This window comes from Equus caballus, chromosome 1 (genome assembly GCF_041296265.1).
Source record: "Equus caballus isolate H_3958 breed thoroughbred chromosome 1, TB-T2T, whole genome shotgun sequence".
Lineage (NCBI taxonomy): Eukaryota > Metazoa > Chordata > Mammalia > Perissodactyla > Equidae > Equus > Equus caballus.
In genome coordinates this window covers 174,316,745-174,342,915 of record NC_091684.1, presented here as the reverse complement: position 1 = coordinate 174,342,915, position 26,171 = coordinate 174,316,745, and the positions used below count along the sequence as shown (strand labels likewise).

The window sequence follows — 26,171 nt, the reverse complement described above, 5'->3', positions numbered from 1 at the left end:
GCTGTGGAATGCGAGGCCTGGCCTGGGAGATATTTTGGCTGCGGTTTGAGCCATCCCCGCCCCCTGGAACTCAGACCCTGCATACTCCATGCCATAACAATGACGACCACTTCCAATTGTTTCCTAGCTGGGGTGGGGCGGGGGGAGCACTGTTTGGGAAGGGGGGGGAGCCTGGGGGAAATGCTTCTAGTGACAACAGCCCTTTCTAAATCCGGCTGGGGACTGGGCGCAGGTGGGGGTGGGGGCGCCCTGCTGCCCCATATATACAGCCCCTGACCAGGTCTGGCGCCGCAGCTCTCTCCTGTGCTCTGTCTGTCTTTGCCGCTCTCAGGTAGGAGTGTGGAGCTGGAGGCCTTCCTCTGGGATAAGGGGACCCCAGGTTTAGGAAGGGCCTCCTCTAGGAATAGCAGCCTTCATGTGGACTACCAGGTCTGGTCATTGAGCACACATGTGCAGGTCTAAACATGCGTGTATGTGCCGTGGGAGTAGGGGGCTCGTGTGTTATGGGGGGGCAGTGTCTGCATCTGAGTGTGTGGGACAGAATGCATTAGAGGTGTGTGTGTGTGTGTGTGTGTGTGTGTGTGTTGTGTACAAGCACACACGGTCTGAATGCATGGTGAGGGAGGGTATGTACCTCACTGCCCAAGACACAGAAATATCAAATGGAAGACATGTTTATGATCATGCCTGAGGACAAGCAGGCCTATTTGGGGAAAGGAGGAAGAGGATGGCAGAGAAGATTACTTAGGGAGTATGTAGGCTTAAAGCTGGTTCTGTGAGGTCTGCAATGTGTAACTACCCGTGTCCATGCCATGGAGGTGCTCGGGTACACATCTAGGAGTCGCAACTGCCACAGTGTATGTACACCTTGCAAAAGGAGCTCACAATTCCAGATCTTTGTATATTCGACAATGTACAGCGATGTGTGCCTATTTAGGCTATACACATATTTAACGTGCAAGTCTGTTGCCGAGGCATAATGGCACACTGGGGGAGGTGGGTGTGCCGAGGTATAGGAAGGAAGCGTGTCTGTGTGAACTGTGTGCACAAGCAGTGGGTGTGGGTGTTCATCAGAGAACACATGGAGAGCATTCAGCTGCGTGATGGATGTGTCTCTGAGAGGATGCCTACAGGGTCTGCTCTCTGAGAATGTCCACCAAGACGGACAACCAACTGGGAACAGGATGGAAGAGAACTGGCTTTAGAGTCATGAGACTTGGGTTCAAGTCCTGGCTCCACCACATATAGTTATGTGTTCTTAGACAAGCAAGCCCATTAACCTTGATTTCCTCATCTGTAGAATGGGGTGAGGATTGAGTAAGAGATTTCACATAAAACTGCTTTGTAGGCTGTAAAGCCCCGAACAAATGTGACCATCAGTTGTTCCTTAGGTGGCTCAAAGAAGACAAGTCACACTACATGGGTGTAGATAAGGGTAGGGAGAGGGTAGACAGGAATGAGGAGGATTAGGACTCAGAGTTGGGTTGATATCAGGAAACTGTTAGAACTAGTGCTCAGGGGGAAAAGGAAATAGTGTTTGAGAGAGGTGACAGGGCCAGAGAAGCTGACCACCACTTCCCACCCATTTTCAGGCCTGGGGGAGGGGTGGCTGCTGAGGGGGAGAGCCAGGGAGCAGCAGAGAGGTGGCCCTGACACAGCCTTCCCTCTCTCCAGGTCACCTGCAGGCTTGAGCTTCTTTTCTTGTAGACACATTTGGGAAGCCAAGGTAAGGAAAGCTGAAGATGGGGTATGAGGGATTCTGGGAAGATATGGAACTCTAGTTTCTATCTTGCCTTGGGGAGAATGTCTTGGTGACCAAGAGTTCCCTACCTGTGACTAGTGAGGGGCCGGGGAGGATGAGGGTCAGAGATGGGTATAGTCAGTTTCCTGCTCCCACAAGAAGCCCAGAATGCTCCTCCCTCCTCCAGGAGAGCCCCAAGCGGAACAAAAGTTAGCCTCCCCGTCTGCCCTGACAGGTTTTCTAGGCCATTCTTGGGTTAAGGGATAAGCTCAAGGAAAGAGGGACTCGCCAGTGACCCCTCCTGACTCCTGAGCATGGTGCCAGGCGCTGAGGCTCCCACTGAAGGGGAGAGCCCGGGGAGAGGAGGGGAGTGGAAGGGAGGGCAGCCAGCCCCTTCTCCCATCCACTGCAGGTGCAGCCATGGGGGACGCGGAGTTGGCTGTGTTTGGGTCCGCCGCCCCATACCTGCGCAAGACAGAGAAGGAGCGGCTGGAAGACCAGACCAGGCCTTTCGACCTCAAGAAGGACGTCTTCGTGCCTGATGACAAAGAGGAGTTCGTCAAGGCTAAGATTATATCTCGAGAGGGTGGCAAAATCACTGCCGAGACTGAGCATGGCAAGGTAGGTGGCAGGGCTGGCTTGAGAGGCCACCCGGGACGCACCCCACACCTAGTGTAGACAGAGAGGGGTCCCACCAGGATCCACCCCACTCAGACCTGAGGACCGTCCGATTTCCCCTTCCTTTGGGTAGGGATCCAAACTCTCCAAATAGCCCTGCTCATTCCAGACATCCAGTCCATCTTCTCTGTGAGACCTGGTTCCTTCTCTCCTGAACATGGTTGTCCTATAACTCTCCTAACTCCTATCCCTGCTGAGGGAGGAGGGAAAGCTCGGGCTGACAGGAGGGCCTGTGTGGGCTGTTGCAGACCGTGACCGTGAAGGAGGATCAGGTGTTGCAGCAGAACCCGCCCAAGTTCGACAAGATCGAGGACATGGCCATGCTGACCTTCCTGCACGAGCCCGCTGTGCTCTACAACCTCAAGGATCGCTACGCGGCCTGGATGATCTACGTGAGTGCGAAACCTACGCTATCCCTCTGACTCTGGTAGCTTCCTGGTGTGTACATGTCTACCTCCTGGAGCCAAGAGTTTGTTCTTTGCGCCCAGGCAGTATTGCACTCTATCCTATCTCCTCGGTTTAGTTCTAATACCCCAGAGCTTGGATTACTCAGATTTAGTGCAGTCAGAGATTTTCCTTTCGCTCCTTCCTCTCTTGGGATCTTTCTCTAACTCTGAAAACTGCCATCCCTCCACTTTCATCCCTGGCAACTCACTCCTTTTTTTCTACCCTAGACCTACTCCGGCCTCTTCTGTGTCACCATCAACCCCTACAAGTGGCTGCCGGTGTACACTGCAGAGGTGGTGGCCGCCTACCGGGGCAAGAAGAGGAGCGAGGCGCCGCCCCACATCTTCTCCATCTCTGACAACGCCTACCAGTACATGCTGACAGGTGACAGGCCCCAAGTGAAGGTTTTTCCTGAGGGCCCCCTTGGAGGGAACACACACGATAGCTCTCTCCTTCCTCCCAAGGGGTTTGGAAAGCTGGGAGATGCCTGGACAGAGGCAGGAGATGGGGTGGGGGGAAGCCAGAGGAGAGCATCCTGTGCAGCTCCTGACTTTCCCTAACCATTTTCTCCCTACAGACAGAGAAAACCAGTCCATCCTGATCACGTGAGTGTGGCTCCCACCCTGTTCCCTTCTAGAGTCTCCCTGACGCAGCCCAGATCAGGGCCCTGGCCCCTGTGCCTAGACCCACAGCTCTCTTTCCCTCCACCTTCATGCCAGCACCGACTTCTTTGCCCTTTCCCCTTCCCTTCTGTCTGCTCTCCCCCTTCCTTTCTGCTTCCCATCCCTCTCTTATTTTTTCTCTCCTATCTCCTTCACCCACTCTCCTCCAACTCGACACTCATTTATCCATAAGCCCAGGATCACCATGTCTTCCTCACCTCTTAATTTTATTTTGTCTTTCCTTTCAGAAACCTTCCCCATTCTGCCAGCCCCACCCGTTCTTTGCCAAAACAGCCCTGGCCCATATCCTCTGATTGACCTGGTCCAGCTAAGACCAGGTTCCACCTGCCCAAACCCAGCCCCTCCTTGTGGCATCCTTCCTGGTTGCTACTCTGACCCTACACAAGTCAGAGACCAGCTGTGTGTTTGGGATGCGTATTACCCGGCAGATTCCTGCGTCAGGGTTTCCGCTATTGAGTAGGGCCAGGCATTCTCTCCTGACTTGAGGCTTGTTGGTCTCAAGCAGTGTTTGTTCACTGCCTAATGAGCCCCTGACTGTTCCAACAGCGGAGAATCCGGGGCAGGGAAGACGGTCAACACCAAGAGAGTCATCCAGTATTTTGCTGTTATCGCCGCCATTGGGGACCGCAGCAAAAAGGATCAGACCTCAGGCAAGGTAGGCCTGTTGTCCTCCAAGGGCCTGCACTGAAAAATGGAGGGGGAGGCCTCCCACCTACCATCCTACTTGATCTCTACAGGGCACCCTGGAGGACCAGATCATCGAGGCCAACCCTGCCCTGGAGGCCTTTGGCAATGCCAAGACCGTCAGGAATGATAACTCCTCCCGCTTCGTGAGTGGTCCCTGACTTTGGACTTGAGATCTGGGCTGGTCAAAGCATGGTATCAAATATGAGCCTTCCCTCAACTCATCACCACTCTTCTCCATCTCTCCAGGGGAAATTCATTCGAATCCATTTTGGGGCGACTGGAAAGTTGGCGTCTGCAGACATAGAGACCTGTGAGTGCCGTGAATCTGCTGGGGCTCAGCCTGAGCTCTCCCTTATTCTAACCATCTCAAGCTCAACCTCTCGCTCTCTCCTCCCTCTCTGTCTCTATCTCTCTCTAGGTCTCTGCCCCTCAGTCTCTCTCCCTCTCTTTCTGTCTCTGTCTTTCTATGTCCCTAGGGCTATATATTCGTTTCTCTCTGAAACTCCTTCTGGCCTTTCTCCTCTGTCTCTTCATGTCTGTGTCCTTCTCTGGGAACTTTCTCTGAGACTATTTCTCTCTTCCTTGGTCTCTGTCTCCATCTCCATCTCTGAGTGGGATTTCCGTGTGTCTGTGTCTGAGTCTCTCTCTTTGTCTCTCCCTCACCCTCTGCCTTTTGCTGCTACATTTATCATTCATTTTCCTCTGTTTCCTTGTACCTAAATTCTAACCTTTTCTTTCTCTCTTTCTTCTCCCCTACTGTTCACAGACCTTCTGGAAAAATCCAGAGTTATTTTCCAGCTGAAGGCAGAGAGAGATTATCACATTTTCTACCAAATCCTGTCTAACAAAAAACCTGAGCTGCTGGGTGAGTCAGAGCTACCAACCGAGACCAACCATCTCCATGGCAACCTGGTCCCCTCTGCTTGCAGCTGCTTCTTGGCATGCCCTGGGTTTATGGCACTGCTGGATTCAGTTCTGGGGGATGTAGGACCCCATTAAGTTCTGTCATGTGCTCTCCCACAGGCCATGTGCTGTGGGAGGCAGCCCCAATGAGAGCCAGGGGTTTGTGCCCACATCCTAACCATATCTTCTCCCCACAGACATGCTGCTGATCACCAACAACCCCTATGATTATGCATTCATCTCCCAAGGAGAGACCACTGTGGCCTCAATTGATGACGCTGAGGAGCTCATGGCCACTGATGTAAGTGTGTGAGGACACAACTGAGAGGTGAGGGGATTGGTGGTGAGGGGCAAATGAGGCCGGTTCACTGGCCCAGGAGTACAGCTAAGACACTGGCTGCCTGTTGTTCAAAGTGGTATGGCCCTGTCCAAGGGCCAGAATGTGCCCTATGACCTGGGTGTGCTGGGGCATGGGTGTGATGAGACGGGGCTAGCCAGTATTTGCTGTTCATTCTCACCAGAGAAGGCTGAAAGCCAGGGACAGAGAAGCAGATAAGACAAGAAACAAGGCATCACCAAGAGAAAGAGGAAGGGGAGGGTCATGCAGATGCCATGGGGCTGGGGTAGGCTGTTATGTGAAGAACAGATACACCCAGGTATGGAAAGTCCAGGCAGAGAAGCAAGCGTAAGGCCTAGAAGGGGGGCAACAGGAGGAAACATGAACGGGTAACCCAGAGCAGCTCCAGAGGACAGCTGTGACCACTGATGCCTGGCTGAGGCTGTCTACACCCCATCCTGCTCCAGTACCTCCAAGTTTTGTTTTAGAGTTCCCCACTAGGTATGGGAGTCTCAGAACCCATAGGGAGTCAGGAGACAAGCTCTCTCTCCAACTGTAGAGGGATCTCATTTACCTGCCACACTTCCTTTTCTGGGGTCTACCAACACGGGGCCTGCCAACAGAACGCCTTTGATGTGCTGGGCTTCACTTCAGAGGAGAAGAACTCCATGTACAAGCTGACGGGCGCCATCATGCACTTCGGAAACATGAAGTTCAAGCAGAAGCAGCGAGAGGAGCAGGCTGAGCCAGACGGCACCGAAGGTAGGGGTCTTGGATGCTGGGGGGTGACTGTGGAGTCACTGGGGGCCATGTCTGCAGAGGAGTCATCCCTTTACCCACTTCGCTACCTTCCCTTTCCTTCTAGAGGCTGACAAGTCCGCCTACCTCATGGGGCTGAACTCAGCCGACCTGCTTAAGGGGCTGTGCCACCCTCGGGTGAAAGTAGGCAATGAGTATGTCACCAAGGGGCAGAATGTCCAGCAGGTGGGTCATCTTCAGAAGATAAGGTGGGGGGCTGGCATGGTGCAGTAGGAGCTTTTGAATTCACTCTTCCTTACAATTCTGCTCATCTGGGTCTCTTCCCTGCCTGCCAGGTGGCATATGCTAAAGGGGCCCTGGCCAAGGCAGTGTATGAGAGGATGTTCAACTGGATGGTGGCGCGGATCAACGCCACCCTGGAGACCAAGCAGCCGCGCCAGTACTTCATAGGAGTCCTGGACATCGCTGGCTTTGAGATCTTTGACGTGAGTCAGGGGAGCCCCGCGGGTGGGGAGAACAGTAACTCACTCATTCACACATGCAACAACTGTTTGTAGAGCCAGCTATAGGCCGGGCGTGGGAAAGGCAGGGGGGTTCAGCAGTGATGGAGGCAGTCATTATCCTGTCTTCAGGGGGGCTCTGCCTCCCTGCCCTGACATGGGAGGGGACCAGCCACACCCCTTGCTGGGCTGGGGCTGACCCCATTGGCCACTCAGCCACCTGCCTACCTGACCGCTCCTGCCCTCCCTCCCTCTCCCTGCAGTTCAACAGCTTTGAGCAGCTCTGCATCAACTTCACCAACGAGAAGCTGCAGCAGTTCTTCAACCACCACATGTTCGTGCTGGAGCAGGAGGAGTACAAGAAGGAGGGCATCGAGTGGGAGTTCATCGACTTCGGCATGGACCTGCAGGCCTGCATCGACCTCATCGAGAAGGTGCTGCCCGGCCCCACCACCTGAACTCCTCACTCACACCCCACAGGAATCTTGCAGACAAAATGGAAGGCCCTCACCCTTCTGGGGAAGATGATCTACATAACAGAAGAATCCAGAGGCCTAGTTTCCAGAGCCCTGTCTTGTTCTGGCCACCCAAGACAGAGTAGCATCTGGGAGAGCCATCTCAGGGGCTTGAGAGCAGACACATGGAGGATGGGCACCTCCAGGATGACCTCCCACACCAATGTGTTTAGTTGCCCTGGTTTACCCATCCAAGGAGCAGGAAGTTGAAGGTGGGGTAGGAGATCGTAAGAGTGCACCTATTTTCAACCCCAATATCTGGGGGATGGAGTGGTGTGTAAGGCACCTATGGCATCCACATCCCCAGATGTTCACAAGGGTCCCTCTGAAATCAAACAAAGTCTTTCACCTTGGGAAGGCTTAAACAGGTGCCACTCTGTAGATAACTGTACTCGGAGCTGAGCCTGACATGTTAATGCCCAAAGGGGTATCTCCTTAAGCAAATATTGACCCTAGAGCAGGATCCATCTCCATCTGCATGAAGCATGCTCACTGATGCTCTCCCCTTCACCCTCAGCCCATGGGCATCATGTCCATCCTGGAAGAGGAGTGCATGTTCCCCAAGGCCACCGACATGACGTTCAAGGCCAAGCTGTTTGACAACCACCTGGGAAAGTCCAGCAACTTCCAGAAGCCACGCAATATCAAGGGGAAGCCAGAAGCCCACTTCTCCCTGATCCACTACGCTGGCACTGTGGACTACAACATCCTAGGCTGGCTGCAGAAGAACAAAGATCCACTCAATGAGACCGTGGTGGATTTATACAAGAAGTCCTCCCTTAAGATGCTCAGCAACCTGTTTGCCAACTATCTTGGGGCTGATGCACGTAAGTCGAGACTGGGACCCAGGGGACTGAGGAGCAGGGTTTCTGCCATGGTTCTGAGGCAGGTCAATGGCTATACCCCACCACTTCCATGTCAGGTTGTGCCCCAAGCTTTATACTCTCAGTGAGATAGAATTGGGTGGAGAAGCCAAGGCACCCACAGTGAAACCCTCACCTGGAGGCCTAATGCCAGTGAGGCTGTGATTCTTCACCCTGCCCTGGCACCCCCCATGCTCACTCACGCTCCTTTTCTTGACTCTCCTCCCCTCAGCTATTGAGAAGGGCAAAGGCAAGGCCAAGAAAGGCTCATCCTTTCAGACCGTGTCAGCTCTGCACAGGGTGAGTGTGACCCAGCCCCAGCCCCATGCAGCTCCCGAAGCCAGCCCAGCCCGGCTCTTCCCTGCCTTGCTCGTCCTTGCCTTCCCGCATGCCTGGCTCCTCAGTCCACTCCTGATCCTCTTCACTCTTGAGCTTCTCGTCCTCTCCATTCTCCTCTGCTTCACTGCTGGCGTCCTTTCTTACTCAATTTCCCACCTTACCTCTCCTCTTTCCCTCCCGCCTTCTAGCCCAGTCTCCTCTATCCTCCCCCAGCATTCCTTCACTCTCTTTAGCTCCTTGCATTCTCCTCATCCCTCTTCCCTTTCATTCCTCTCCTCTGTCTTTGTTACTTCTCTTTCTTTGACTTTCTTTACTTTTCCTTTTTGTTTTTTTGGGCCACAGGAAAATCTGAACAAGCTGATGACCAACTTGCGCTCCACACATCCCCACTTCGTGCGTTGCATCATCCCCAATGAGACAAAGTCTCCAGGTGAGCCCCAGACTTGGGCCCAGCCCACTGCTGGAAGTGCACTGCCAGGGACGAGGCCTTCTAAATTCTCCTCATCTCCCACCATGGTGCTCTCCAAGCCACATTCTTCTCCCCCCATCCTCCATGAGGTCTCAGAGATTATGCCTCCCTCCCCCTATGTGCTACCTAACACTTGGAATGTGTAACTCAGGGTAATGCTTAAGCACTTTGATGGACGTTACCTCACGAGTGCCCTTCAACCCCCAATGAGACATATAAGCATTGTTTATCCCTTTTGGACTGATAAGGAGATGGAGGCTCAGGGGCCTGGGTTCAAGGGCTGGCTCTGTTCTGATCAGCTGAGTGACTTTGGTCAAGTCCCTTAACCTCTCTGGGCTTAGTTTGTTCTCTAGAAAATGGGATATATCTGCTCTGGCTACTGCCTATGATAATAGGCATAAACCATATAAAATTAAGAATGTGACAACCTTCTGGTTACTCTTAAAAGTATGGCTAGAAAAAAGTGAAAAGAATAAAGGATCAATATTAACAGACTTGCTAAGATTTCCAGCTAATAAGTAGCAGAGCCAAGAGCAGAACCCAGAAATTTTGGCTCTTAGTCCAGTGCTCTCTCTACACACTCCTCTCCCCTCCCCTCCTGCCATAGGGGTGATAGACAACCCCCTGGTCATGCACCAGCTGCGCTGCAACGGCGTGCTGGAAGGCATCCGCATCTGCAGGAAGGGCTTCCCTAACCGCATCCTCTACGGGGACTTCCGGCAGAGGTGCGTACCAGGGTGCCCCGGGGCTCAGGGAACAGGGGGAGCCTGGGTGGCCTTTGTGGGGAGGGGAGTCTGCAGGTGGCCCCAAATTCTGTGGGCAGAGCAGATCAATGCAGTACATGGGTGAGTCCAGGCCCCTCCCTCCCTAGGTATCGCATCCTGAACCCAGCGGCCATCCCCGAGGGCCAGTTCATTGACAGCAGGAAAGGAGCAGAGAAGCTGCTGAGCTCTCTGGACATTGACCACAACCAGTATAGGTTCGGCCACACCAAGGTGAGGAAAGGAGGAGACAAGCTGATTACAGGGAGACCTCTCTTGTCCCTTGACTCCTCAGCTCATGGCTCCTTTCCTTTTACCAATCATCTCAGGAACATCTCTGAACCACATGCTACCCCTCCCCATGGACCATACTCACCACTCCCCCATCCCAGGCCCAGCTGCCATTGACCTTCTCCCCATAGTTCTTTCCTAGGTTGTTGTCTTCCTTAAGGTAACCCCCTTCCTCTTTCCCCTCCTGCCCCGTCCTGGTCATGCCCACACACACCTTCTTCGCAGGTGTTCTTCAAGGCAGGGCTGCTGGGGCTGCTGGAGGAGATGCGAGATGAGAGGCTGAGCCGAATCATCACCCGCATCCAGGCCCAGTCCCGGGGTGTGCTCGCCAGAATGGAATTCAAGAAGCTGTTGGAACGCAGGTGAGAGATCTCAAAAGGAGCTTCCCAGCCATCTGAGGCCCAGGCTGGGTCAGGGGCAGGAGAAAGAGCTCATCTGGTCTTCAATAGCAAGACCAGCAAGAGGAGCTCATACTGACACAGGGTGGGCCTGGTAGGTGGTGGGAGTGCGGGGTGGATGAAGGAAGGGGCCGTAACCTAGGAGTCAGGGCCTCGGGACAGGAAGAGGGAGGAGGGCTCTCTCACCACCCCTCCTGCTGGGCCCCTGCAGAGACTCCCTGCTGATAATCCAGTGGAACATTCGGGCCTTCATGGGGGTCAAGAACTGGCCCTGGATGAAGCTCTACTTCAAGATCAAGCCTCTGCTGAAGAGCGCAGAGACAGAGAAGGAGATGGCCACCATGAAGGAGGAGTTTGCGCGCCTCAAAGAGGCGCTGGAGAAGTCTGAGGCTCGCCGCAAGGAGCTGGAGGAGAAGATGGTGTCCCTGCTGCAGGAGAAGAATGACCTACAGCTCCAAGTGCAGGCGGTGAGGCTCCTGGGTCTCTGCTGGCTCTGCCACCCTGCTCTGCCTGCGTCTCCCACACACCCTGCGCCTCCAACCCAGGGGCTCACCATCTTGCCCCTCACAGGCGGAGGATTCTGGAATCACCACTTCCAAAGACCTCCAAAGAAATCCCTCAAGAGAAGGAAAGGGAAGGGGGAAAAGAAAATAACTTTTAAAAACACGGGCTTTCCATCTGGGTTCAATCTGGATCCACAGCTTAATAATTCGTGACCTTGGGCAAACCATGCATTATCTTTGAGTCTCAATGTCCTCATCTCTAGACAGACAGGGAATAAAGCTGCCCATCCTACTCGGTTGGAAATATGTAACATGCTTGCATCAACAGATGCAGTTCTCTTCCTTCAATGGGGGAGACCAGAAGAAGAGGGCCAGATAAAGAGACTCCTTTTTCCCTTCCTCTCTCCTCCTGTCCCCCAGTGCTCCCATCATGTTTCCCTAGAACTCTTCCTATCCTCATCCTTCTGAGATTCTTCTAGCTGAGGATATCCTGGAGATCCCCTCCTATCCTGAGCCCTGAGCCTCCCCCTCCCTCCACCTGCCAGGGCAAGTACCTCACCCACTGAATGGCCTTGCCTTTAGGAACAAGACAACCTGGCGGATGCAGAGGAGCGCTGCGACCAGCTGATCAAGAACAAGATCCAGCTGGAGGCCAAGGTGAAGGAGATGACTGAGAGGCTGGAGGATGAGGAGGAGATGAATGCCGAGCTCACTGCCAAGAAGCGCAAGCTGGAAGATGAGTGCTCTGAACTCAAAAGGGACATTGATGACCTGGAGCTGACACTGGCCAAGGTGGAGAAGGAGAAGCATGCAACAGAGAACAAGGTGAGAGCAGCTCTTTCTGGCTCTAGCCCAGGTCTTTTCAAGATTCCAAGACCACACTGACCTTAACCCAGGCCAGGCCACTCAGGAGATCCTGATAGCAGCATGGTCCTTAATGTTAGAGGTCTCCCAAGATATCGCCAGACTGGTGACCTTTGACCCTAAAGGGGACGGGGTTCTTGGTCGGCAGGTGAAGAACCTGACAGAGGAGATGGCTGGGCTGGATGAGATCATCGCCAAGCTGACCAAGGAGAAGAAAGCTCTGCAAGAGGCCCACCAGCAGGCCCTGGATGACCTCCAGGCTGAAGAGGACAAGGTCAACACCCTGACCAAGGCCAAGGTCAAGCTGGAGCAGCACGTGGACGATGTAAGTAGATTATCACAGGGCCTAACTACACTATGTCCATCTGTGCTTGTGTGTGTCTGTGTGTTTGGGAGATGGAGTTGGGGAGTGCTACTTCTGATGCCTTTCTAGAAGGGAGCTGGGGAATAAAACAGTGGAAGGATGGTCAATTCTGAGTTGTGTATCTCATCTCACTGATAAGGTCAACAACAGAGATGGGCTTCCTTACTTCGATTTAGGTTCAAGCCTGTATATCTCTACCTTCAAACACAGAATTTAGAGAGTTATCTCATAAGAACATGATACATCTCTCTGGGGATTTTGTGAGGCTCCTCAAGGAGGATCTCTGGACTTCTAAGAGTTTAGGCATGATCTGATTGTCAGTGATCATTGTTCTCACAGATAGTCCTGTGTGCATATCTCTGCTGAATCATGTATCTCTCTGTGTTGTCATTATGGAAATAACTGTCTCAGCCGTAAGACTGTAAGCTGCCTTGGATTTATTCAATTTTGTGTCTGCAGCATCTAGCACAGAGCCTGGACCCCAGCGGGTGTTTAGAGGATGCTGAGTGAATTCATGTAGATTTGGGGTTTCATCCTACAGTCATTTGTTCCCTCATTTATCAGATAGTTACTGAGCCTCGCTCCGTGCTGGGCAGTCTCACAGCCCACTGGTAATGTGTGGCCCACTTTGGGGAAGCTTTCCAAAGTCCTGGACATCTCTTAGGATTCCTCAACCCTCAAGCAACTGAGCTCCCAGATTACCAAAACAAGATACTTGGCTTCATGGGGCACGCTGGTCCTTCTTTCCTCCAGCTGGAGGGATCCCTGGAGCAGGAGAAGAAAGTGCGCATGGACCTGGAGCGAGCTAAGCGGAAGCTGGAGGGTGACCTGAAGCTGACTCAGGAGAGCATCATGGACCTGGAGAACGACAAGCAGCAGCTGGATGAGAGGCTGAAAAAGTAGTGTGTTCCCCCTCTCTCTCGCCTTTCCCCCTCCCTGGCCCAGCAGCCTGTTCTGCGGGCAGAACAAGCTGACACAAGACATCCCCTCTCACAGCCAACAGCCTCATGCAGCCTCGATAAGTGGGCAAAGGCCTGCAAGAGGAGGGCCTTCCTCCCCAGACACACACATCAGGGCCTGGCAGTTCTCCCTAGAGAGAGTCTAACTTGGATCCCTCAAGCCCTTTCTTCCTGTTGGGCGCTCAAAAGGGATGGACAATAACAGCTCGCCCCCTCAGTACACAAGGCTCTTTGGAGACTAGTTGCTCAACACAGAGGAAGCATCCACACAAAAGCCTCTCAGGAAAGTCCCTTCAGGGTCCTTCCCAGAGAGCCCAGAGGGCCACAGAGAAGTGGGCCAGCCGCAGCCTGAGCAGTGCAGGGGGCTGGGCCATTTCTTTGTTCCGATGAACTCAAGGTTGCGATTCTTATTGCAAGTCCTTCCAAAATGTATAGATCCACTTTCCAGACTTGGTAAACAGCGAGCCTGCAGGACATATTTGAATGATCGAGGAGCTCATGGTGCTCAGGGACTCTGCAAGGCTCTGTGAAGCATCATGGTCTCCATCCTCGTCGGGCCTGCATCTGCCCAGGAGTCTCCACACTTCCCCAGACACGGTGTTGTTGAAGGGATGAACAAGTATAGGACCCCCTGAGCCTTAGACCACCTTCAAAAGATGGTATTTTTAGCCCCACTTTATCAAAGAAAAAACGAGGGCTCAGAAAGTTTCACCAAATTGCCCAAAGTAACAGTGACAGAATTAAAGATCATCGGAGTTAAAGGGGCCTTTGGAACCATTTAGTCCAGCCCCCACAGTTTACGGACCAAAGAGGGAGACCCTCCGAGCCCAGGGCCTGGTGCTCCACCTACAGTGCTTTCCCCAGTACATTTCCTGCTGGATTTCAGTTCTCCAGCAGGTGATATACCTTTAGGGACCCTACGTCAGCCCTGGAAGCTGCTTTTATGATGAAATCCTGCTCTTCGTTTGTTTTATTACCATTTCCAATCGCTGGTGGGCCCCCTGGAGCCTAATGGGCCTCTCTTGCCTCACCCTCCCTCCTTCCCCCACAGGAAGGACTTTGAGCTGAACGCCCTCAATGCAAGGATTGAGGATGAGCAGGCTCTGGGCAGCCAGCTGCAGAAGAAGCTCAAAGAGCTTCAGGTAAGGTCTGAGATGCCCAGGGTTGGCACTGGAGTCCAGGCTGGTTCTCAACTTCCCAATCCCCTCCTCCATGCTGTCCTCTCCCCAGCATTACAGGCACTTGCTACGTGTCTATGGGGGAGATGCTGCGCCATCACAGTAACCTTACGGAGCCCCTCCAGGAGGGGTGGGCGATCCAATGATGACCTAGGAAGAGACCTTGAAAACCTCACAGGTCTGGAGGGCAGAAATCCCGGCTTCCTCTCTCAGCTTGGGTTTAGCCAGTGACTATGGGGAGCCCGCTCCAGATCTCTGAGTCTCCATGTCCTCCCCTGCTACCCAGTGGCTTTTAAGGTCCCTTTATCCCTAATGGTCTATGACTTAAGTTCTTACCTTTAGAGCAGACACTGTTAGGTCTTTAGCTGTCTGGTCAGACAAACAGGGCTCTCTCATTCTAACTTTTATAATTTTTGCTGCTCTACTGCTTAAAATATCCATAGAACCTAGGTTTTTCTGTCCCTTTTCAAGAGCAAGCCTCAACCACTTTCTTCCAATAAAGAAAAAGTATGACGTTCTGGCCTAAAGGAAGGCTACCTTGGCTGTCCAAACCACCTCCCCTAAATCTTTTTATTTCTATTTCTCAGTACTTAGTTCCACCGGGAGAACTAAACTGACTTGCTGTTCCACACAGGCCAGGACACTCCAGAGCCCTGGTAGGGGGCTCTGAGGGAGGGTCCCAGGTGATAGGTCTTTGTGTCCGCTCCCAGGCACGCATTGAGGAGCTGGAGGAGGAGCTGGAGGCCGAGCGCACCGCCAGGGCCAAGGTGGAGAAGCTGCGCTCAGACCTGTCCCGGGAGCTGGAGGAGATCAGCGAGCGGCTGGAAGAGGCTGGCGGGGCCACATCCGTGCAGATCGAGATGAACAAGAAGCGTGAGGCCGAGTTCCAGAAGATGAAGCGGGACCTGGAGGAGGCCACGCTGCAGCACGAGGCCACGGCGGCGGCCCTGCGCAAGAAGCACGCCGACAGCGTGGCTGAGCTGGGCGAGCAGATCGACAACCTGCAGCGCGTGAAGCAGAAGCTGGAGAAGGAGAAGAGTGAGTTCAAGCTGGAGCTGGACGACGTCACCTCCAACATGGAGCAGATCATCAAGGCCAAGGTGAGCCTGTCAGCCTCTCCTCTCTTCCATGTCCCTCCACCCACCTCCACTTTCTTTCTGTCTTCTCTGATGGTCCACTTTCCTGCTTCCTTTCTACCCGGTTCTTCAATCCTCTCCTGCTTTCCATGCCTTCCCTCTTCCTGTCTCTTTCAATGGCACCCCTTTCAGTGTCCCCTATAGCCATCATATGACTCTCCTTCCTCTCTCAGGCCAACCTGGAGAAGATGTGTCGGACCCTGGAAGACCAGATGAATGAGCACCGGAGCAAGGCCGAGGAGACCCAGCGTTCTGTCAACGACCTCACCAGCCAGCGGGCCAAGCTGCAGACTGAGAATGGTAAGCCCCACCTCAGTTTCCCCTGACTTCCTGAGCCACCCCAGCTCTGGGTAGACACACAGTCACCCCTCTCCAGAGAATGGGGCCTGAGGGTTAGGGGAGTGGCTGGAGGGAGAGGCGAGTGACTGACCTTGAAGAGTTGAGTGGGCCTTGGTGCCTCTCCAGGTGAGCTGTCTCGGCAGCTGGATGAGAAGGAGGCACTGATCTCCCAGCTGACCCGAGGCAAACTCACCTACACGCAGCAGCTGGAGGACCTCAAGAGGCAGCTGGAGGAGGAGGTTAAGGTGAGACCTAGACTCACGCCATTTGGCCCAGGCAAGGAGCACACCAGCTGGCCTTGATCCACATCACTTCACTTCCCAAGAATGAGGCTTGCTGTCTGATTCTCCCAGAATTCCAAAAGAAATAATATCCCAGAACCCACCACACACCTCCTAAGTCTATTCCCCAGGCGAGGCCTTCTGCCTTTCTGCTGCCTCCCTGGACAGAGAGGGAGGGCATGGGCTAAGGGTGCCTTGGTCGAGGGGAAGTGACGTGGAGGAGAGGAAATAAACGAGGGAGATGTGTTATGGCCTTGGCTGGGCACAGGCACGGGATGCTAGATGCACAAGTGGGTCCTGGGATTAGCAGAGCAATCTGAAAACTGGAGAAAGAAACTCAACTGAACTTATTCCTAGCACTTTGCTGGGCTCATGAAAAAGGGGAAAGAATATGACTTTAAAAAGGCCAGGACCTCTTATAGCTTAATGATCTTAGGGAAATCACCTAGCCTCTCTGAGCCTCTGTCTCCTCCCCTGTAAAGGCGGGTGAGGGTGATATGGCCGCTGCAGGGAGGGGCACAGGGGTGGTGGGCATGAAGCGTTTCCTAAGTCATGTGGTGCCGCGTGGGCCTTCTTAGCTCTTAGTACTCAGGAAACTCTTCCAGGTCCACTGAGGAGGTAGAGATGGCTGAGGCCATGGGGAGGATGTTGAAATAGGTTGAGGAGATGGGCAAGGGCTGGGGTGGTCTTATGGAGAAAGCTGAGCCCACCTCCCACGGCCCGCCTCCCCCCAGGCAAAGAACGCCCTGGCTCACGCGCTGCAGTCAGCCAGGCACGACTGTGACCTGCTGCGGGAGCAGTACGAGGAGGAGACGGAGGCCAAGGCGGAGCTGCAGCGCGTCCTCTCCAAGGCCAACTCAGAGGTGGCCCAGTGGAGGACCAAGTATGAGACAGACGCCATCCAGAGGACCGAGGAGCTCGAGGAGGCCAAGTGAGTCCTGGGCGGCCCGCTTCAGTAGATCTGGCCCCCCGGAATGGAGGTTCAGCGAGGTTTTGACAGCACGGGAGGACCCTGCCCTGCCCCCTCCTTCTCCTCTCAGGGAAGCTTTTTGCTCGCGTTATGTTTCTCATCCGAATATAAGACGAACAAAAGGTTTGTCTGAGGGCAGAGTGCTCCCACCCGGGGCAGGGCGCTGTGGCAGAGGGCGGTGGGTGAGTTGCAGAAGCCCGTGTGACCTCCATGTCTGCAGACCAGAGGCAGGCCCAGGGTCAAAGGGACGCCACAAGAAGGCCCTCTTGGGTGCTGTGGGTCTTCACGTCTGTCAGGAGACCCTCTCCCACCTGTCCTCAGGCTTCTCCAACAATGCTTGAGTTTTCAAGGATTGTTTTCTAGAAGACTCACATGGTTTCCCCTTGTCCAAATCTGCACCCTCCATCCTCCCCACCCTCTCCCACCCAACCCCCATCTCCCCGGGCAGGAAGAAGCTGGCGCAGCGGCTGCAGGATGCCGAGGAGGCCGTGGAGGCCGTCAACGCCAAGTGCTCGTCTCTGGAGAAGACCAAGCACCGGCTGCAGAATGAGATCGAGGACCTGATGGTGGATGTGGAGCGCTCCAACGCGGCCGCCGCGGCCCTGGACAAGAAGCAGAGGAACTTCGACAAGGTGGGCTGGGGTCAGGGGCCGCAGCCAGGAGACAGAGCAGGGGGCCTGGTGTCCTCAAGGAGGACATTCTGTGGGGGAGGCGGCTGAGCCCAGATGAGGGGCCTGGGCAGCCCCTGGAGGTGGGGACGGGGGCTGGGCCTGCAAGTGAGCCCCGTCCATCCCCGTAGATCCTGGCCGAGTGGAAGCAGAAGTACGAGGAGTCGCAGTCGGAGCTGGAGTCCTCGCAGAAGGAGGCGCGCTCCCTCAGCACCGAGCTCTTCAAGCTCAAGAACGCCTATGAGGAGTCCCTGGAGCACCTGGAGACCTTCAAGCGGGAGAACAAGAACCTCCAGGGTGTGCTGGGGCCCGAGAGGCCGGGGAGGGGCCAGGGGTAGTGTCCACATATGGTGCCACCTAGGGGCTCCAAGAGGCGTGCCCCCCCCCTTTGGACAGTGGCAGCCCCCAACTGAGGCACTTGGCCTCTCCCGCAGAGGAGATCTCCGACCTCACTGAGCAGTTGGGTTCCAGCGGAAAGACCATCCACGAGCTGGAGAAGGTCCGCAAGCAGCTGGAGGCCGAGAAGCTGGAGCTGCAGTCGGCCCTGGAGGAGGCCGAGGTGAGGGCCTGGGGGCGGAGGAGGCCAAGCTCCAGGCTGTGGCCCCTGTTTTATTCACTGTGGCATTCTCAGGGCCTAGAACAGTGCCTGCGCACAGCAGACCCTTGACAAGGTTGTGGACTGAATGAATGAACGGCTCACTCCATTCCCTCCACACATTTACCGCTTACGTCTTAGACAAGACTTCCTGCTTCCACTCCCCTCCCCTTTCCCTCCTCCGCCTCCCTCCTCGGATTACATTCTCTGCCTGATTGCCTCTGTTTCCTTGGCAACACCTTTCTCTTCGTTTTCCTCTTTGTCTTCATAGCTCGCTCTCATCTGTGAGGGCCTGAATCACCTTCTCTTGGGCCTGTTTTTTTTTTCTTTCAAATTCTCTTTTCTTCTTCTCCCTTCTGCTTCTTTGACTGAACCACTTACACCACTCTTGAACTCGCTTTGTATCCACGATTCATGGACAGACCCCTGCCCTGGCCCTGTGCCCTGACTGCCTGCCTCAGACCCTCTCTCCCCACCCCTCTCCCAGGCCTCCCTGGAACACGAGGAGGGCAAGATCCTCCGTGCACAGCTGGAGTTCAACCAGATCAAGGCAGAGATCGAGCGGAAGCTGGCAGAGAAGGACGAGGAGATGGAGCAGGCCAAGCGCAACCACCTGCGGGTGGTGGACTCGCTGCAGACCTCCCTGGACGCGGAGACGCGCAGCCGCAACGAGGCGCTGCGGGTGAAGAAGAAGATGGAGGGCGACCTCAACGAGATGGAGATCCAGCTCAGCCATGCCAACCGCATGGCTGCAGAGGCCCAGAAGCAAGTCAAGAGCCTCCAGAGCTTACTGAAGGTACATTGAGACTCTTGGAAGCAGGAAGTCCTCACCTAGAGAAGGGACTGACCTCCACGTGGCCCAGTTAGGTGGTAGTGTCCCCTCACTGCACCAGATCCCTCCTGCCCCTGGGCCATTGCAGAGACAACCCACTGGACCCTCCTGAGCCACTGCAATGGGCTCTCCACTAGCATCCAGTTTGGCGTTAACAGCCTTCTGATGGGCCCAAAGGTCAGTTCCCTCTCTCATTCCCATCCTCCTGATCCACAGGACACCCAGATCCAGCTGGATGACGCGGTCCGTGCCAACGATGACCTGAAGGAGAACATCGCCATCGTGGAGCGGCGCAACAACCTACTGCAGGCTGAGCTGGAGGAGCTGCGGGCCGTGGTGGAGCAGACAGAGCGGTCTCGGAAGCTGGCCGAGCAGGAGCTGATCGAGACCAGCGAGCGGGTGCAGCTGCTGCACTCCCAGGTGAGTGGCTCCCCTGGGCATTCCTGGAGGGAAGCCCCACTGGCAGTTCCCAGCAGGTGAGGTTTGGGAGCTACTCAAGCCTGCTCAGCGCTTTTCATGCTCTGCCTACCCCACTCCTCAGAACACCAGCCTCATCAACCAGAAGAAGAAGATGGACGCAGACCTGTCCCAGCTTCAGACTGAAGTGGAGGAGGCAGTGCAGGAGTGCAGGAATGCCGAGGAGAAGGCCAAGAAGGCCATCACGGACGTGAGTCCCCTCACCCACCCCCCTGCCCCCCGCCGGCTCCAGGCCCAGGTGTCCTTGGATCGGGCAGTGAGTGCGTGAGGACTTAGCCCGCCGGTGCATCAGCTCTCTCCCGCCCACAGGCCGCCATGATGGCGGAGGAGCTGAAGAAGGAGCAGGACACCAGCGCCCACCTGGAGCGCATGAAGAAGAACATGGAGCAGACCATTAAGGACCTGCAGCACCGGCTGGACGAGGCGGAGCAGATCGCCCTCAAGGGCGGCAAGAAGCAGCTGCAGAAGCTGGAGGCCCGGGTGCGGGAGCTGGAGAATGAGCTGGAGGTTGAGCAGAAGCGCAATGCAGAGTCCATCAAGGGCATGAGGAAGAGTGAGCGGCGCATCAAGGAGCTCACCTACCAGGTGCGGGCGCAGCAGCTGCTCTGGGGCCGGGCCCTTTGCATCATGGCCTGAAGCCAGGGGGGCAACCCCCTCAGAGGAATGTTGTGTTTTCCCTCAGCCTCTTCCAGGGCTAGGGGTGGGAGCACAGCCCCTGGTGGCCTGGTTTCCACTCTGCCTAACCCTGTTCTACCTTGAGTGTCCCCTGGTCAGTCTCTGAGTCTCCTCACCTGTGAGCTCCACCTCAGCATTCACCCTCAGCTTGTCCCCTGGGGGCACATCCGGAGCTCCAGACAGCCCTTCACCAGCACAGATCACCAGAAAGCAAATATGTGGCCAAGCTTTGGCCTGGTGCCATCACCACCTCAATACACCAAAAATATACCAAAGTCATTAAAACAAATCTCCAAACTTTTCAGTTATCCAGGGAGGTGTAGGCTTGAGCTTTCCATAGTGTTTTTCTAGAATCAGACTCTCAGTTCGATTTTGTTTCTCTTCCAGTCCAGAAAGTAACCCTCTGTCTATGCACACTTGTCCTTAACCTCCATCCAGTCTGTGTTATTTCCCTGCAGCCAGGGAAATCCCCTCACGCCTGCCATCCACAGTTACCACCAGTGCTTCCTGGGTTCTAGAACAGGGGAGCTTATCCTCCATGGGGCCCCAGGACCCCCAACGGCGTGCCCCCTGCTTCCCGGCACAGTGTGCGCATGCGGTTTTGTGCACAATTTCAGGAGTCCCATAAGCTCCCTAGACTCTTTCCTGGTACAAAGCATTAAAAATATTCATCTTTTTTTTGGTAAGAAATTACGAGAATCCAAGTGTTTGGTGAGGGTCAGAAAGTAGACTTGGGTCAGGATATTACATTCAGGGTAAAGACGACAGGTGGGGGGAGGGGACATGCTGCCTCCTCTGACGGTGCCATCCTGTCCTCATTCCTGACCACCCCAACCCCCAGACGGAGGAGGACAGGAAGAACCTGCTGCGGCTGCAGGACCTGGTGGATAAGCTGCAGCTGAAGGTCAAGGCATACAAGCGCCAGGCCGAGGAGGCGGTGAGTGACCACGCCGGGGCCTGAACCTGGAGAAGGGACACAGGGGAGCCGGTGCCCCAGGCTGGGGGGCTGAGCACCCTGGGTGCCCTCTCACCTCCTCCTCTGCTCCCCTCTGCATGAATGTTGGTGAGCGGTGAGATCTCTGAGCCCCTGGTTTGGGACAGGGAGTCCTGCCCACTAGGAGGCTGGGAATCCCCTCTCCTGACCCTGTCTCACCTCCTTCTCTGCTCCCTGGCCCCACAGGAGGAACAGGCCAACACCAACCTGTCCAAGTTCCGCAAGGTGCAGCACGAGCTGGATGAGGCAGAGGAGCGGGCGGACATCGCCGAGTCCCAGGTCAACAAGCTGCGGGCCAAGAGCCGCGACATCGGCACCAAGGTGGGTCGTCCCACACCCCAGGTCTCGCAAGTTGCCCCCATGGCAGCATCCCCGCCCCCCAACATCAGTGTCCTCAGGCAGAGCCCCCTCACACCACGGATGCCTCTTCATTCATTCCTAGAACTGACTGCAAAGCCCCAGAGGGGAGGGAATTCAGTCCTCTGGGATTTTGAAGATTCCTCCAGCTCTAGCTCTCAATGACTTTGTGAATTCCAGCCCTCGGGTGATTGGGAACCCTCCCCTCGATGACCCCAACTGATAGGACCCAGGATGTCTCAATTTCCCCCAACTGCTAGTCTCCACTTCTCTTCCCCCCAGTTTTGGCTTACAACTTCACAACTCAAACCTAAAATGGACATCCCAGGGAACCCCGTTGTCCTCACCCAGGCAGCTCCCTCCGGCTGGCCCCAGAGCCCTACCCTCCGGAACTTTCCCTCTACACTGATCCCTAGGGCACATCCGCCACCCATGGGGGCCCATCAGGCCACACAGCATCCTTCCACCCATCAGGTTCCCCAGCCCCCCTTTGACTTCTGTGCCCAGCCCTGCCCCACACCCACCTCTCTGGCACTAATTTGGACTTTGTTTCCTTTCAAAAGGGCTTGAATGAGGAGTAGCTGTGCCACATCTTCTTGACCTGCCCAGTCCTGAGGGTGCCAATGGAGTTCCAGTCCCGGAACGCAAATTGCAGCCCCTTTGGAGGAAGCAGAATAAAGCAATTTTCCTTGAAGTGAGATCCTGCCTCTAGACTCTTCTTCACTGCCTGCCAGCCACAGGAACATGGGGTCAGGGATATGCGGGTGGGACACAGGGGTGAGAGGAGGTGGGGCTCCAGAGGAGGAGGGACAGCTTCACAGGCCAGACCAAGGAGGCCTCCTTGGGGAGCCTGTGAGGCTCTGAGACCCCTGGTGCAGCACTGCCCGTGTGCTCCCCTTCCCCTCCCCCTCCCAGCCCTCTCCTCCCAGCCCCTCTCTGGCTCAGAGACACTCTGGGTTGAAGGAAATTTAGGAAAACACTTAAGGCTCGCCAGATCATGTGAGCCTGCCCCGACCGGCACCCTGGCTCTGATGAACACTAGCCCCACCTGATAACACCCAGGGCTCGGCTGTGGGGAGGACATTTGTAGGGGTGCCCTCTGAGGTGTGAGCCACCTGGGTAGGTGGAGTAATGACCCCCAAGTCCTGGTTCAAGGCAAGTCTCTGAGAGGCTGAGGACTTGCAGTGGCCAACTATCCTTCCAGACACGGCCACCACCATCTCCAACCGCCCCGAGAGGCCCGCACCTCCTCCCCCGACAGCCGGGGGCACTGCACCCTAGCCCACCTCCCTCTCCTCCTCGTCTCCTCTCGGGTCGGCCCCTCCGTCCAGGGTGCTCCTTTCTTCTCCCTCGTTTCTTCCCACGGTAACTTCTGTTGCCAAGACCCTTCTTGTCTGGGCTTGCTGGAAGATGGGGGTTCTTTGGCCCATTTATGGCAGACCATCTCGAGGGGAGGCAGGCAGATGCGGGACTGGGGAGAGTCACAGGTGCGAGCAGCACTCTGGGGAAGGGGCTCTGCAGGGCTGGGAAGTGGAGGAAATTGTAAGCGCCCCCTCCAACTGAACAAACCCAGCTCCCCTAGAGTCATACTACACATGGGTGGGCTGCTTAGGGAAGGCCTGGGACTGTGGGCCATAGAGAGCAGGGGCTTGGGAGGCAATGGGACTGTCCCCCTGGGACTCCTGGAACCCTGGTGCAGCCCTGGACTGAATCTCCCCACCACCACCCCACCACACACAGTCACTCCCAACCAACCTCGTGCTCCATCCCCCACTCTGAGCAGCAGCCAAGAGTGAGGGCCTATCCCAGGAAGGAGGGGATGCCAGTCTTAGAGAACAGGAGGAGAGGGGAGGGGGACAAAGGAAATGAGGGAGGGAAAAGGAAAGACCTAGGGAGGGTGGCAGTGGAGAGAGAGGGAGAGAGCTTGAGAAACTGGAAGACGGTGACCAAGGGAACCCACAAAGAGAAGAGGTACAGGAGGTGAGGAGGAGAGGTCCAGAGGCGGTCCCACCTCCCTCCTCACACCCTCTCCACTCTCCCGACCTAGGACACTCCTCTTCTCTCAAGGACTTGGAAAGCAATGAGGAGATAAGTAGAGAAAAGGGAGGGACACACTTGAAAAGGGGGATGCAGGGGACACTCAGAAAATCTAAGCTCCCAGAGCAGAAGATCTAGACACTGAGAGAACACAGCAGACAGGGGGGTGCGAGAAAAGACTGGCAGCTGAGCCCCAGGAGAAGGAGGGTGACCAGAGGGGATGGGAGAGGATAAAGACGGGTGAGCCTTGGAGAGAGAAGCCGGAAGAGCCGAGGGGGCGATACTGGGCGAAGGAAAGAATCCTGGGTCACCTTCAGATGCAAGGAAAGTCAGGGAAGCTGATTGGAGAGGGGTGGACAAGACCCTGGAGCAAGACATAGAGGCAGAGAGCAGTCAGGCGGAGGTCGGGCTTAGAGAAGGCAGACGCTCGTGGGAATGTGGGCATGGCAGACCCTGAGACAGGCAGAAACATGAAGGCCAGGTCCGACTTTGCGACAGGGAACCAGGCAGAGGGAAAGGAAGGTTAGACACAGACAGACAGAGATACAGGGAGCCAGGCAAAGAGAGGCGACGCGGTGCCAAGGAGGCTGCCCCTGCCTCGTTGTCCCCTCACCTGTGGCAGGAGTCTCCATCCCGTGCCCTCGCTCTCCAGGACTTCCAGCAGAATGAGGAGCTGTCTGAGAGCAGCTGAGGGAGGATGGAGAGCAGGGATGGATGTGAGAGCCAGGGGAGAGAAGGGGGCCTCAGAAAGGAAGAGGAGGGCAAACCAGACCACACAGGGGGCAGAGCCCTGGAACCAAGTTAACCCCATCCCTCCTCCTCCTTCTACAGGCGGTATGGGTTACTGCCTGCCTACCCCACACCCCCTCTCCATCTATACTGAGTCTGGCCAGCTTGGAACACAGGGTTCCCTGAGGACAAAGCCTGGTCTTTGTCACCTGGACCTGACCCAGCCTGACCTGGTGTTCTCAGCCCCTTATCACGTCTCCAGGGCAATGGGAACCAGGCAGTGACGCACTGGCCATGGGCTAACCCCCTAGCTTACACACTGGGGCCTCGAGTGACCTGGAGCTGGGGACAGGTGGCCTGCATCCCCTGGGAGTAATGATTTGGCCTAGACACCTGCAGGAGATGGGGATGTGGGGTTCACTCAGGTCCCTCCAAGGATACTGGATACAGGGTACAAGTCCCCTGGAGAGAGATGTGTGTTCCTGAGTCCAGTAATGGGGCTGTGGAGTGTGCTAAGCAGTTGGAGACCTTGGGGGAGAAGCCATATATTTAGTGGAAAGCTCTTCTACCCGGAGAAGCTGACCCCTGTCTGTCCTACCCACCTCCACACTCTAGAGCTATATTGAGAGGTGACAGTAGATGGGGTGGGAGGGGGAAGCTGGGACAGTGCTCCTGGGTGTGAGGGTGTGAGGGAAAGCCAGAGTCGGGGAGTCTGGCTTTGTTTCCTGAACACAATGTCCACTTAGTCATAACAAGCACGGCCTGCTGAAGACCGGACACCTACAGCCTCTGAAAGGTGGCATCATGGGAGGCTAAGGGAGGGCCTGGGGCACTTGGGGTCACCCACAAGGAAGGGTATGTGAGTACGAGCTCCAGGAGGCTCGGGGGAAGGGACGCCAGAGTTCTACCTGTGGAGGGGGAGCAGGCAGCAGAGCCCCACGCCCACCCCCACCCCATGGAATGCAGAGCCTGGGGCCAAGCTGGTGTAAATCCCTTGGCCTGCCAGGCAGCCCCGCCAGCCTCAGCAGCACCTGTACCCTCTGGCAGCCCAGAGAGGCACGAGGGAACAGCCCCCTACCCCCACCCCTCCTCCCTAAGTTCCCCGGATTAACGCCTCCTGCCTCTGCCCACCCCCGCTCTGCCCCACACCAGGAGCAGAAGGTGGCAGTGGGAGGGTAAAAGTTTATGCGTGCAAATGTGACTGTGCAAATGTGTTTATCAGTGTGCATAAGAGCAAGCAGGAAAATCTGCAAGCTTGAATGTGCGTGCAAATCTGCGTGTGTGTGGCTGAGAATGGGCATGTGAAGGTACTGGACTGTGGGTCGGAGTGCAAATCCTTGGCTGTGGCACTGGGGAATACCTTCCCCTATTTGAGGGGGTTGGATGTGGCCACTGTATCAGGAGCATCAGGAGAGGGGTTCCAGATGTGTGCCCAAAGCAGCACAGCCTCAGCACAGGCAGGAGGACACCTGCCTGGAGACATGGGGACCAGAAGGAAGCCAGGCACGGAATTTGTGGAGAGAGAGGGCAGTACAGAAATTCTTCTCCTAAAAAGAGGAAACTGAGTCATGGCACTGGGCAGAAGATCCCCTCCCTGGGCATCTTGGCTCCAGCTCTCAGTTCCTCACACTGTGGGACTCCAGGCCCTAGAGAGTGGGGAGAAGCTCCCAGCCTGGGGCTTTGTGAGGACAAGCCAGAGTGGAAAGGAAAGGCGAGAAGAAGGGAGGGGAGCCCATTAGGGGGTAGGACAAGCCTCTGGCCTGTGGGATAAGGTGACCCTCACCCAGTGTGCTCAACTCACCCTTCAGGTTAAAAATAACCAAGGTAAGGGCCTGGGTGGGT

General features: G+C 55.6%; 1 protein-coding gene and 1 non-coding gene across 3 annotated transcripts; both read left to right on the top strand.

Moving 5' to 3' along the window:
* The first annotated feature begins 108 nt into the window (after window positions 1–108).
* MYH7 (myosin heavy chain 7) lies at window positions 109–22,261 on the top strand. Of its 2 annotated transcripts, XM_014733468.3 has the most exons (40): window positions 109–331; window positions 1,675–1,726; window positions 2,154–2,362; window positions 2,668–2,811; window positions 3,094–3,250; window positions 3,444–3,471; window positions 4,096–4,204; window positions 4,287–4,379; window positions 4,483–4,546; window positions 5,003–5,101; window positions 5,337–5,440; window positions 6,100–6,238; window positions 6,342–6,460; window positions 6,571–6,720; window positions 6,999–7,169; window positions 7,768–8,077; window positions 8,346–8,413; window positions 8,795–8,882; window positions 9,529–9,646; window positions 9,793–9,916; window positions 10,199–10,335; window positions 10,583–10,838; window positions 11,457–11,699; window positions 11,887–12,063; window positions 12,856–13,001; window positions 14,113–14,203; window positions 14,950–15,339; window positions 15,549–15,675; window positions 15,841–15,959; window positions 16,730–16,926; window positions 17,414–17,597; window positions 17,765–17,930; window positions 18,068–18,192; window positions 18,716–19,024; window positions 19,277–19,480; window positions 19,602–19,727; window positions 19,847–20,122; window positions 21,054–21,149; window positions 21,393–21,527; window positions 22,127–22,261. In XM_014733468.3, exons 3-40 carry the CDS (start codon window positions 2,162–2,164, stop codon window positions 22,142–22,144), a joined length of 5,808 nt encoding a protein of 1,935 aa, XP_014588954.1. In that variant the 5' UTR covers window positions 109–331; window positions 1,675–1,726; window positions 2,154–2,161; the 3' UTR covers window positions 22,145–22,261.
* On the top strand, window positions 17,028–17,104 carry MIR208B (microRNA mir-208b). Its single transcript, NR_032786.1, has one exon. It is a non-coding gene; the product is annotated as a microRNA mir-208b (primary transcript).
* Window positions 22,262–26,171: the final 3,910 nt, after the last annotated feature.

What these genes read in the sequence shown, in the direction of transcription:
- MYH7 (XM_014733468.3), top strand. Translation starts at nt 2,162, where the DNA reads ATGGGGGACGCGGAGTTGGCTGTGTTTGGGTCCGCCGCCCCATACCTG. An exon ending in ATGATAACTCCTCCCGCTTC is followed by an intron (nt 4,380 to 4,482) that starts GTGAGTGGTCCC and finishes CCATCTCTCCAG; the next exon opens with GGGAAATTCATTCGAATCCA. An exon ending in CTGGATGAGAGGCTGAAAAA is followed by an intron (nt 13,002 to 14,112) that starts GTAGTGTGTTCC and finishes CTTCCCCCACAG; the next exon opens with GAAGGACTTTGAGCTGAACG.